Below are 13,300 nucleotides of genomic sequence, written 5' to 3'. Positions count from 1 at the left end.
TTTTTTTTTTTTTTTTTTTTTTAGTGTCTTGCTTAGTAGCACAGGCTGGCCTTGAACTTATTACGTTGCCCAGGTGCTGGCCTTGAACTTTCAGTGATCCTCCTACCTCAGCTTCCAGAGTGCTGGGTCTATAGGCATGCACCACCATGCCTGACTTGTTGTTAATTCTTTTGGGGGTACATAGGCAGGAGTGAAACTGCTGGGTCATATGATAATTATATTTTTAATTTTCCGAGGACCTGCTATGTAGTTTTCACAGCAGCTACACCATTTTATATTGCCATCAGCAGTACACAAGGGTTCCAATACCTTGACATCCTTGCAGCACTGTTTTATTTTGTTCTGGTAAAAGGCAGCACCGCCACCACTGCCGCCACCACCATCACCACGAAACGCCCCCCCGAGTATGAAATGGCACTCACTGTAGTTGTGATAAGGTTTTTCTTAAGGTTGCTAAAGCCAAATAACTTTGCAGCTGTCCATTTTATATCATCTTTGGAGTCCAGAGTTTTCCTTTGTCAGATTATTTTGTATTACTGATTCAATTTCCTTACCATTTAAGGGCCTATACCAGTGGTGGTGAACCTACGGCATACATGCCACAGCAAGCAGGCTGTTACCACTGAAGATTCTAAGAGGTTCACTCACCATCACTGGTCCACACAGGTTTTCTTTTTTTCTCTTCTTTCTTTTTGAGGTACTGGGGATTGAACTCAGGACTTGGCGTTTGCAAGGCAGGCACAGTGCCACTGAGTTAAATCCCCAGCCTATACAGATTTTCTATTTCATTATGATTCTGTTAGTAAGACTGAATTTATAGAAATTTGTCCATTTAACTTGGCTGAAACAATTTGTTGTCCTACAATAAATTACAATACTTTCTAATTGTCCTTTTATTTCTGTAGACTGATTAATAATGTCCCATCATTTCTGATTTTAGTAATTTGAGGTTTTTAAAGTTTTTCTTCTTTCATCTTGTTCAAGTTTCATGACTTCTGTTAATCTTTTTGAAGAACCCTGAGGTATTTTGATTCTTATATTTTTATCTCTGTAAGTTACAATATTTATGTTACAGCGATGACAGTATTTTATAAATTACCATAGGTTATCATACAGTACCAACTTTTATAACTTTCCATTATTTTCCTTTGCCAGAGATATTTATTTCTTCATATGGCTTCAAGTTGCTGTCTAATCTCCTTTCGTTTCTACCTAAAGGATGCCTTTTGGCATTTCTTCTACTATAGGTCTATTAGTAAAAACTGCCTTAGTGATTAAATGAAGTACAGTCAGCTGAAGCCAGTTTGGCAGAGTGAGAGAGATGTCAGACTGATGAAAGGTGTGCAGCTTGATTCAAAACCAAGCTCTGAACCCTTTTAAAGAACAATAAAACACATTTTACATGCAAAATATTGTCTTAGTATTTTGATTACTTGGGAATGTCTTAATCCCCTCTCTGGTACTGGGAACACCCTTTTCAATTTTTCTTTTGAGAAAGGATCTTGCTAAATCATTAAGCTACCCAGGCTGGGCTCGAACTTGCAATTCTTCTGCTTATGGATTACAAGTGTGTGCCACCATACCCAGTTAATTTTTCCCTTATTTTAAAGGAAGTTTTGCAGGCTAACTTAGTCTTGATTGACTGGGTGCACCCCTCTCCACCTTCAGCACCTTCACTATATCAACTCACTGCTCCTGTTCTGACATTTCTGATGAGAAAACCACTAATGATCTCCGTCCATCTTTGGTCATTTCTCTCTTGCTGTTCTGTAGACATTGGACTTGTCACTGGATTTAAACAGTTTGACTATCATGTGTATTTGTGTGAGTTTCTGAGTTCGTCCTGTTCAGAGGCTGTTCAACTTCTTGGATGTTTACTTTCCTATCTTTCATCAAATATGGGAAGTTTTCAGGCAAACAATCTCTGTTTCTCTCTTTAATATCTAAAATTCCCAACATCCACAACTGACTTAACTGGATCTGCAACGTCCCTTAAATTCTGTTCATTTCTCTTCACTCTTCCTTCATTCTGTTCCTCAGACTTGGTTTTTTGAGTTCAACCTTTGCAATCACTGACTGATCTGCTGCCTAAATCTACTTTTAAATCTCTGATGTAAACTTTATTGTACATTTCCTTTGCAGAATTTATTGCCTTTTATTTTCTCTGTCTTTAAAATTGATTTCCATTTTTTATACATCTTTTCTTGACTTCTTCCACATTTTGAACTTCTTCAATAAAACTGTTTTAACTCTTTAAGTAAATCCACCATCTGGTATTTCTCAGGGACAGTTTCTGCCAATTGATTTTTCCCTTTGAGTAGGCTACTTTCACGTTTCTTTGCCTCCTATATAAGTTTTCAATGAAAACTGGCCATTTGTTGTAATTCTGGAGATCAGAGTTGGCTGTTTTTTTCCCCTTGATGTTGTACTTTTTTCTTAGTAATAATTACATTCCTTATTAATTTACTATCTAATAAGGTAAATGTTAAATCCTAGGACATTGTACAATATAGTACTGCAAAACCATTCCTTCATTCAAAAAATATACATTAAATGCCAGGCTTTGTTTTAACTGTAGAAAACATGGCCGCTTATTAGAATACAGTCTCCATGGAGACAAATCCAACTGGGTCTAGGCGCTGCATCCTGATGATGCCAGAATTCATCATACAGTACACAGATACATCAGGCAAAAAGAAGATACAGTACTTGAATACATGAATGCATTTCAACATGATAAGCCTTTCTAATGTTCCTTATAAAAATAATTCACTATACACTTCATACAGATTTGGGGTTTTAAAAGCATCTTTTAAAAAAATAATAAAGGTAGCTCTGTGTGTCCTGGCATAGAATCTAAATGATTATGCAGTATTCTACCCATATACTCACACATGGACACCACCCTCTAGCTGGCCCTGGAAACATACCTTTACAATGTACAGCAATGGCACCCTCAGCGTTCTCACAAATATCTAGGAACTCTTTGACAATGGCATCCGTTGGGGTGCTACCATCCGCAAAGAAAAGATCATGGTGATCGAAACCAGCATCCGTAAAGCGCTTAGCATCATACATCCTTTTATTCAGACGAATAACGGTAGTAACACTGTGACTCTTAAAATATGGAATATAAGTCTCCGGAGAATGTTGGTGGTAACCTACATAAAAAAGTGCACCAGATCTTGTAAAATGCAGAAAGAAAAAAATGGAGGTTCACCTGTAATAGGGTAGATGTGGTACCTGGACTGGGGGTTTGAATAATGATTTTATTATAATTGTAAAAAGCAAAAAAAAAAAATTATCAGAATTATATATATATATAAATGAACGCATACATTTAAAAAATAAAAACTCAAGTCAAACTTACTTTAACTCTTTGGTCTCTCTTGAAAGAAAACACAGAATGGGTACTTTCAATTACAAAACTATACTGGTCCCACAGTTTTACATACCACTTTCAAGTCTGGATCTTGAATGAGGTCCACAGAAGGCAAGAAATTGGTCTGGTATTATCCAATTTAAATCTCCATTTTCTGCTTTCTGCAGAGGAAGACCAGCAAAATTAATTTTTGGACTGAATTTCCTCCCACACCCCTTTTCAATACTGTCCCTAAGAAACTTCACATCTATTAGCTTTTGTACATTAGCTGTGTATTAATGACGATAAGCAATTCTCCCTGCTCTGAGCATACCCATGGAACTGCTGGCTTCTCCTGGGCCTACTTACCTTGTTTTAATAGAGTTTCTTACTAGGGTAGTCACAGTCCTTGAAAAACAGAGCTGACTGGTGTCATTAAAATATACTGTGTACTTGGTTATTAAATCTTTCCTAGTATACAGGGTCTAGAAAGTCCTGTTTTCTTCAATGACTAACTAGTTTTTCATATGAGAAATTCTGACTCCTTGAATAAAAGCATCAGAGAAAAAAACTAGGTTCTTAGCTTCTCAATACCTTACTTTTCATAGAAGCACATCTTTACATAACTTCTGTATTTAATAAGAAGGCCGGGCAGGGGATTTAGCTCAAAGATGCTATGCAAGGTCCTGAGTTTGATTCAGGTAACAAAAAAAAAAAAAAAAAAAAAAAAAGGACAACTAAAATATTTCAGTCAACTAATCAGAAAATCTAAAACTATAAGGATAATGAGATTACAGAGCATCTGCACACATGCAAAAAAAAACTCCACATAAATATAACTGATATCTAAAAATAATGGAGACATAGCTTTTTTTTTTTGGTTTTTTTGAGACAGGGTCTCACTATGTAGTTGAGACTACCTGGAACTCACTATGTAGCCCAGACTGGTCTCGAACTCACAGCGATCCTCCTGCTTCAGCTTCCTGAGTGCTGGGATTACAGGCCTGCACCATCACGCACAGCTGGAGACACAGCTCTTAATGAGGTAGACAACAGACTTTTAAGCAAGAGTTATAGGAAGACACTTGATAGTGAAGGAAAAAGGAACTAGTGATGATTAAAAAAATAAATAAATAAATAAAATTTGGACACAGTATTATACACCTATAATCCCAGCACTCCAGGAGGATCAAGTCCAAACCCAACATGGGCAACCTGGCAACTTTAAAAGGTTCTGACTCAAACTAAAAAAAAAAAAAAAAAAAAAAAAAAAAAAAAAAAAAAAAAAAAAAAAAAAAAAAAAAAAAAAGAGAGATAAATTACCTTAGCAATTGGTATGTGTTTATATTTGAACCTAAAAATAAGAAAGAAATAAACAGTTCCTTGAACACCTATCTACAAGGAGCCACACTGGTAACCCAAAACCTGTTCACTTAATTATTCACAGCATGAGGAATCGGTGAGCAATAAAGGTCTAGGCAGGAACAAGAACAAATGCTGCCAGATGATCTGATTTTGAAGTACAACCAGGAATATGGAGTTCTTACTAAGAAATCTGAAATTAGATGTTGGCAACAACTAGCTTTCATTCAACTGCTGTCATTACAGACTGCTGAGATGCATTCTGTGTTCAGAGACGTTGAAACAAAAAATAAAAAGGCAAGATAGAATCAATGAGAGACACTAATCTAAAATTTCCAAGCACACTACATAGATTAATCAGAACTAGTCTGTGGACACCTAAACAGGTGCCTAGAGTTTGGAACTGTATCTATGGTATGGCACTGTGACACCACAGCTCAGCATCCCAGTTCCTGGTAAGAGGGAAGCTCTTTAGTGCCTGTATTACTTCTTAATAATATATAAGCCATCATTGTGCTTTAAAGGAAACTGGTGGGCCAGAGATTTAGCTCAGTGGTGTCACTGCCTGCCTTGCAAGCACAAGGACCCGAGTTCAATCCCCTGTGCTAAAAAAAGGGCAACTGGTATTTTCAGTATTTTGCTTACAAAATAAAAGAAAACCCCTTTTAATCTTTTTATGCATAGTATTCCATTTTTGGAATGGCACATATAATAATGGAACACAATACAAATTTTTCTCTTCAAATTCTTTTTCCTTGAATTTTTCTATGTAGCATACAGGAATTTCATCCAAAAATTCACAAATTGCAATCTTTGGCATAAATGGATAAAACATTTAATTTTATAGGGACAAGCACAAAAATGGGTGTCAATGATTTAGTTATACTCAATAGTTTAAGGTAGTTAAATTTACTTTAGAAATAGATGGCTTTACAGAAAAGACAGGGTTGCCTTAGCAAAGCCTAGCCTATGTTTTTACACCTTTGACACATCATATTATTAACAGACCACGAATATTCACCCAATTCATCAGTAAAACAGTTTCATTATACTGAAGAGCTTTCAGTAACAGCTGCTTTGGAAATTGTGAAAAAAGTTACTGAAGCCTCAGGACACAACCACATGAAAACTGAAGAATTATCTTTCCCATAATTTGAAGAAATATGCTCAAAGTAAGTATAGCAGAATAAACAATCAAGAGCCTACAAGTATTCCTGCCTGGAAAAGGCCTTTAGCGTAGCATTTTCTTCATCATCTATTTGAAGGATGGAGCCTTAGGCTCAAATTATTTCCTTTTAAAAAATATACTGTCAGCCTGGCGTGGCTGAGGAAGGAGGATCCCAAATTCAAGCCTAGCCTGGGCAACTTGGTGAGATCTGGTCTCAAAATTAAAAAAAAAAAAAAAATCAAAAGGGCTAGGTATATAGTTCAGTGCCAAAGCCCTGAGTTTGACAACAATAAAAAATACAAAAATAAAAATTAGTTAAAATGTAGAAGACATATCTAAGTTTTTGACTGCCTGAACTCTGTTGCCACCTCACCTTTCATTTATTTTTATCTGGAGAGTCTCACAGGGCTTTCAGCTAAGACTCCATCTCTGAATTAAGTCTGGCTAGAAGTATCCACATCCCTCTTACTGAACACAGGTTCGTTTGGCCATTAGTACACTGTTTATGTCAGGGCAATGAGGGGCATTCGTGGGTCTTCTGCTAGAACTGGGTTCTCTTTTCTACTGAGTATTTGAAAGTGGTAGATCAAAGCTGCAAGAAGTCATTTCTATCATAGCTGGAGAGGGCTGGCCTGAGGACAAAACTATTTTCACTGGGATGGGATTAACTAGACAGTACATTTGCTCCTAAATTTTTAATTTCTGGAATGCAGTATGATTTTCCCTCTTTTATTTAAGCCATTTGTGTTTACTTTCAGTAACTTGCAACAGAAATGTCCTGATTTAATATAAACAAAATATTATGATAAACATGAAGATAATGTCTCAGAAGTAAACATATGCATGACTATAATACTATTCATCTTATTGTACCCTTTTATAAATTTCATCTCAGTGTAAAAAATTCATCAATACTAAATAAATTTAAGTAAACTTTATGAAAAATGCACAAGTTATCAAATTAGAAATTAGAACTACCATTACAAATTAGGGCTAAGGCCAGGCATGGTGGTGCACACCAGCACTCAGGGGACTGAAACAAGAGGACTGCTACAAGTTCAAGGCCAACTTGGCCTACAAAAAAGAAAAAGAAAAAAAAAAAAACCCCCCCCCCCCCCCGCTGCCTGCCTTGCAAACACAAGGTCCCAAGTTCAATCCCCAGTATCAATTAAAAAAAAAAAAAAGAATTAGGCCTGGAGAATGGGGCCAAAGGGATGAAGACTTGAAGTCTTTTACTGTATACATATTTAAACTGCTTTTAAAAACAAGATTTTTTCACTTCAGTAAGTAAAAACAATAATAATAACAATAACAATAATAAAGTTAAAATAAAAAACAAAGTGAGAAAATGAAGTGTTACAGTTTGGATCTTTAATGTTGCCCCAAAGCTCCTATGCTGAAAGTCTGGTCCCCAGTGCAATGGTGTTCACAGGTGAGGCTTCAGGAGGTGACTGAGGCTCTGAAACACAAGGGCTCTGATCTCATCAGAGTGAGTACATTTATAGATGCATACTTCACAGGCTATTGGAAAGCAGTGTAGAAAGTTCAGGACACGGTGCTTAATTGAAGGAAGTAGTTACTAGGGAATTCCCTTCAAGAGTGTTACTTTGTCTCAGGCCCCTTTATCTTTTCTCTTTGCTTCTTCACTTCCAAGAAGGAGCAGCATTGCCCCACTGCACACCCCACACCATGTCTGTCTCATCACAGGCCTAATGGTGGGCCAAGCTGACCACTGACCAAAATCTTTAAAAATGTGAATCCAAATAAATCATTCCTCTTTGTAAATTGTTTGCCAAGTATATTGTCACAGCAACAGAAAGCTAACTAACACACAGGGAAATTCTGGTAAATTACAAACTTCCAGATACACACTGAGAAAGAGACATAATGTACACAATGCACACCTGAAATTTGCTGAGAATAGATCTAAATGTTCTCAGAAAATACAAAAAAAGGAAACTATGTGAGGTGATAGATAACGTTAATTACGTTGATCATGATAAACATTTCAAGAGGTGGATGTGTATTAAACATTACCCTGTATACCTTAAATGTAGATAATACTTATTTGTCAATTATACCTCCATTAAGCTAGGAGGAAGAGTTAAAAACATTATCCTTGAAAACTTACTTCATAGTGTTCATATTCATCAAGGTTAAACGTGTTGAAATTAAAGAAGCCATACTGCATTGCCTAAAATCCAAAAGAAAGCTTGTAAGAAGATAAAAATAAGGACACAATTTCCTAAAAATAAATATCAGAAGGCACCCCAGAAAAGTATTGCTACATTTAGATTACTTTCCATTATACAGTTTTCAAAGGACATAAGGCTGTATCTTTCACATGCTTCGATATCTGGAGATTAGTTATAACATTATATAAAAATATGTAATTTTAAACCTTCATTTATTAATCATCTCATTCATGCACAATAAAATAATCATTCCATCAAAGTAATCTTACTTATTAGATCAACACCACCCATGGTACAAAACTGAGAAGTTTAAGATTCAGTTATAATGCAGACTCCAGTGGTTTCTAAAAGTAAGTAATAATGAGGAAAGAAACCATGGGCTACCTTAGTTCCACCCAAGCCCACAATACCTTCACCTACAAATTCTTCTGAATAGTCTTATTATAACAGATCCAGGTGACATAATGCTAAACTTCAAATTTTTGAAGGAAAAAAGCCCCCACTTTCCATAAGAAGAAAATAAATTTTCCATCCTATCCTGTGACCTCACTAAGTAAAATAAGCCGAGCGTCTGATTGAGACAAGGACAAATCAAAACCGGGTGGCCTCCAAGCAGTGTCCTCCTGGCTCACCTACCACTGAGCCACACAGGGCAGAAGCAAAGGATTCATTCATGATCAACAAGGGACTGCCGGTGCAAAAGGGGTAACTCGTACATCCAGTTTTCAAGATTTCAATTCCAAAACATGAACGTAAAATGAGAAGGCTCGAATGCCAGCTAAACAGCCCCCATTTTATAAAATATGTTTATGGTTATTTCCTGCTTTCTGTGGGGAACACGTTCCGAGATCACCCAGGGATGCTTAAAATCACAGATAGTACAGAAATCTATGTATACTAGGATTTTTTCCTATATACATGGACCTGTCATCAAGTTTAATTTAAAACTCCCAGCTAATACTAGATTTTTAGAAAAAGGTCAGTAAGGAACAATAGTAACTGGTATATAATGCTACAGTGGGCATTTTCCATGCTCCTTAACATTTGTGTTTGCTCTCTTTAAAAGTGAATGTGCTAAGGTACAAGATCCCAATAATGAATGTAACTGTATACCTAAAATGTACCAATAAACTCAATAAAAGAAAAAAAAACAGAAACTGGGGGGGCGGGAGTGAATGTGCTTGCTTGTGGTAGCACACTGGAGCCCACCTGGCAGAGATTGGCCACACTCAGAAGCTTCAATTTATCCCTGCTGCCTCTGACTCCTGGTATCCACCTAGGCCCAGCCCTTGCCTACATACACTGAGGCCTGACATGCTGCCCCAGAGCTGGCAATAACTACACTAGCAGCTCAGGCCTCACAGTCACAGAACTGCTATCTGAGCACAAGACATCCCACCCTTCATTGCCTGGTCCAGGAAGAAAGGGACACTCATTAGTCTCTGAATATGTATACCAAGTAGTCTTCTCATCTGAAGACACAATTTTCATCAAATTTCCCAGAAAGCCACTATATTTCATTACACCAGGAAAACACCTGCATTCCTTTGGCCTCTGAGAAGACAAGTCACATAAAACTTGAGCTGTTACTGAAGGTGTCTGCTTCTGATACTGTCCTGACATTCAGGAAACACACCTACAGGAGCACCCATGTGACCAGGATGCATTCCCAGGCAGATACTGAAGGGACCCCACCCATACATGCACACATGCACGTGCGCACATGCACACACACAAGGTCACATGTAACACACCAGAGATATGGGAAAACAGCTTTTGTGTTTTGTTTTGTTGGAGATGAGAGTAAAATCCAGGACCCTACTTACACTAAGAACATGATCTACCGCTGAACTACTCCCTTAGCCCTGAACGTGGTTTTGACAAAGCAGTAATGATCCACTTAGCTTTATAGAAAAGCTAATTGGCTCTCTAGATTATTTTGTCTAACTAGAAATTGAAAGCGTGAGAAAACAAAATTTTTGTTTCACAGTTGCTTTGTTAGAGATGTCTCTTGTAATAACAGTATTGACAGGAATCAGACTTGTAAATTACATAAATCAAAGAGAACCTGGAAATCAATAATTTATTTACTTTTGTTTTTGGAATCACAATACTCTCAACACTAACTCTGAGACCACCAACCTCTGACTCTTAAAGTTCCTTCATTCTGCATTTCATTTTGGTTTGGGTTTTTGGCAGTGCTGGACGTGAAACCCAAGTTGGGCACGTACTCCACCAGAGCACATCCCAGCCCTGTCCCCTGCTTTTACCTGGCCGTCCCCCAACTCAGGCACAGAGGCACCCAGAAATTCAGAATATACTATATCCCAGTTTAGTGTCTTATTCTAACATTAATTTAAAAACGGGATACTTCTGAATCATATGCATCTTGGGAGCAAAAGGCAGTTCCCTGAGGAAGAAAGCATAGACTCCCCTATTTCTTCCTCGGTCCTCCCACAAGAAGTACATCCCTAGAGTTACTTACCTTCTTTACTGCATGAAAACAGTCAAGAAGTGTAATGTAGAAGCTGCAACTTCCATAGGCAGCATCTCTGAAATTCCAAGAGTATTGAAACACAACTCAGTTCATTTTTCTGTAGGACATGTACGGAGAAAACAGCTGACTATATATAGTTTAAAACTACACATATGGCAGAGGTTAGCTCAGTGGTTCCGCCACCTCCCTCGCAAGTGCAAGGACCCAAATTCGATCCTCGGTACAGGAAAAAAAAAAAAAAAAGCATCTGATGTTCAGATGATCTCTCTGGATCACTTCTGGCTTTGAAAACTGAGCCTCCTCCTTCTATTCAACTAATCAATATTATCTACCCCTCTTCCCAAAGAGCAGGGCATTTGAATTTTTTCTTCAACTGGCAAGTATTGAATCACACTGCTACCAGCAAAGATTGCCTCTGATTGTCTGTGAGCAGGGCATTTGAATTTTTTTCTCTTTGGGAGTTTTTTTTTCCTCGGAATTTTTTTCTTTAAACTGGAAAATATTGAATCACGCTGCTACCAGGAAAGATTGCCTCTGATTGTGTATAAATGCATATGTGTGTCTAAATATGCAGGTGTTTGTATGTATCTCCATTCACCTAGGAAAAAAACTGAGAAATCAAGGTATATGTGAGATACCAGGTGCATGGTCACCAAATATTTTGATCCTATCACTATGCTAGAACTTTTAACAATTTAACTGGTTAACTTCTTTCTGCTTATTAAGGGACAATAAAGCCACAGGAATGAAGGCATCAACTACTTTTGGTAGAAGCACAGTGCTCTTGAGAAAGTTCTTTAACTGGCTGACAGAGAATTCCACCCAAACACTGTGCCAACACCCACATAATCCCACTGCAAATTTTTCTATCAGGGAAGATTTTACACAGAAAAAGAGATACCTGTCCCTGCTTGCTTCTTTTCTTCAGCTACCCTGAGCTATTCCAAGATGAAACATTTTGAAGTTAAACATAACAATGAATGTGATAATGATCACTCTAGGCACGCCAAACACTGTCCCACTGGAGCAGTGGGGCAGTTCTCTTTGGGGTGCCAGGTAGAACAAGGCAGAGAACAGGACAATCGTTAATTGCCCACTTTACTTGGGTTTTCACACTCAAACGTCTTACCTGAAAAACTAAACTGCATATTAACTTTTAATTCTTACAAAACTATAAGGGTTGAAACTACTGATTATAACAATGTTACAGAAAAAAAGGAGCTTTAGATATTATTCACAGAAGTGTTTAGAATTACTGACTCACATCAGCCTCAAGAGGGCTTTTTGACATCAGACAGATGGGAGTTGGACTCAAAACAGTTTTTGCTCTTTAAGGCTCTGAATTTAAGTGTCTCCTGTAAAAATCACAATACATCTCTTTATCCAATATAGAGGAAAAGAATTTTACCGGCAGCTAACTGGCAATATTCAGAAAGGAGAAAATCAGAATGGCCTGCAGAAGTGGTTCTTGTGTGTGGCTGACTCAGGCCAGCAGGATAAGGATCACACCAACTTGACAGAAACATGTTCCCAGGGGCCACTCCCTCCTTAGAAGTTTGAGGGGTAGGACCAGGTCATTTACGTTCTACAAGGTCCTCAAGTTTATAAACCATTGAATGACAGCATCAACAAATGCTCTGTTTTGTAGAAACAATTTTTTCATAGAGTAAAAAACTTTTTTAGACAGAGAAACTAAGACAAGAAAATAAAGTAATTTGAACCAAACTAAATCCAAATCGTCAATGGAAATGGTGAATTCTCAAACTGCAGCCCAGGGACTTGAGCGACGTCTTCTCAACTATCAGCTAGTATTGCCCTCTCCACCTACTGGCAGCTCCTCTCCTCGCCCATTAAAGATGTACTCTCAGTCCTGGTGACAATGTGGCCCACACGTTTGGGAGAACCTGCTTCATATATCAGATGACGAGCAACTTTCTTTATTCAATATGCTTATTCCCTGAACACCTCCAACTTTATGCACACCTACTACACCCTCCTCTCTCACGCAAACCATCAGCCTTCTTCAAATATACAGAAGAGCAGCTCTGAATCTGAATTTTAGCCTTTAAAACAGGTAAGACTCCATAAAGGGGTACTGCTTGGAAACTACAGAATCATGTCAAACACTAGTTTTAAAAATTGCAGCTTTCATAATACCTTATATTCACCGGAGCCCCAAATTGCAAATGACCTGAATAGTCACTGAAAGAAAAGACTAACCTGGTATATTCACAGAATGGTATGCTATATAACCAATAAAAAAGGATGAACTACTTTTGCCATGCATGGGTAAATCTCATATACATTAAGTCTTTGGTGGTGGTAGAAGTCACAACCAGGTTTACTGACTGCAAAGGGAAAGGAGGAGATCTTCTGGGGTGATGGGGGTGTTCTGCATCCTGGCATGTGGGAGCTGCAAATACACAGCAAAACCTGACTAATCTAAAAGGAACATATAAATACTCAATAAATGTGGGCTAGGGCTATAAACCACATCAAGTGTTTCAATATGGAGGATATAATTTACCTCTTTAGAGAGATGTTTTCATTCCCATTTATAGTTGAACACACCAAGGTTCAGATTTGTAAAGGACCACAGAGAAAGAATTAAAAGTCAAATCTCCATCTGTCTGATGTCAACAAGCTATTAGCAATCCTGCAAACTATCTCCCAAAAAAATATACAGCTGTCAAAAAAAAAAAAAAAAAAAAAAAAAA

General features: G+C 37.6%; 1 protein-coding gene across 16 annotated transcripts in view; it reads right to left on the bottom strand.

The window, feature by feature from the left end:
• Positions 1-13,300, bottom strand: part of Cdc14b (cell division cycle 14B) — a 71,278-nt gene that overhangs the window by 27,409 nt on the left and 30,569 nt on the right. For all 16 annotated transcript variants that reach the window (XR_777025.3, XR_777024.3, XR_777026.3 and 13 more), the window contains 4 exons: positions 10,572-10,638; positions 8,023-8,085; positions 3,456-3,543; positions 2,931-3,161 (listed from right to left, as the gene is read on the bottom strand). Coding sequence is in view for 12 of the 16 variants with exons in the window: in XM_033756501.1 (XP_033612392.1) it covers positions 2,931-3,161; positions 3,456-3,543; positions 8,023-8,085; positions 10,572-10,638 (449 nt within the window). In the remaining 4 variants the exon portion in view is untranslated. The remainder of the gene's footprint in view (positions 1-2,930; positions 3,162-3,455; positions 3,544-8,022; positions 8,086-10,571; positions 10,639-13,300) is intronic.

The sequence above is a fragment of the Fukomys damarensis genome, unplaced genomic scaffold, assembly GCF_012274545.1.
Source record: "Fukomys damarensis isolate Sample0158 unplaced genomic scaffold, DMR_v1.0_HiC HiC_scaffold_27, whole genome shotgun sequence".
NCBI lineage: Eukaryota > Metazoa > Chordata > Mammalia > Rodentia > Bathyergidae > Fukomys > Fukomys damarensis.
The sequence above is the reverse complement of the archived record's forward strand: the minus strand, read 5'-3'. Positions and strand labels throughout refer to the sequence as shown.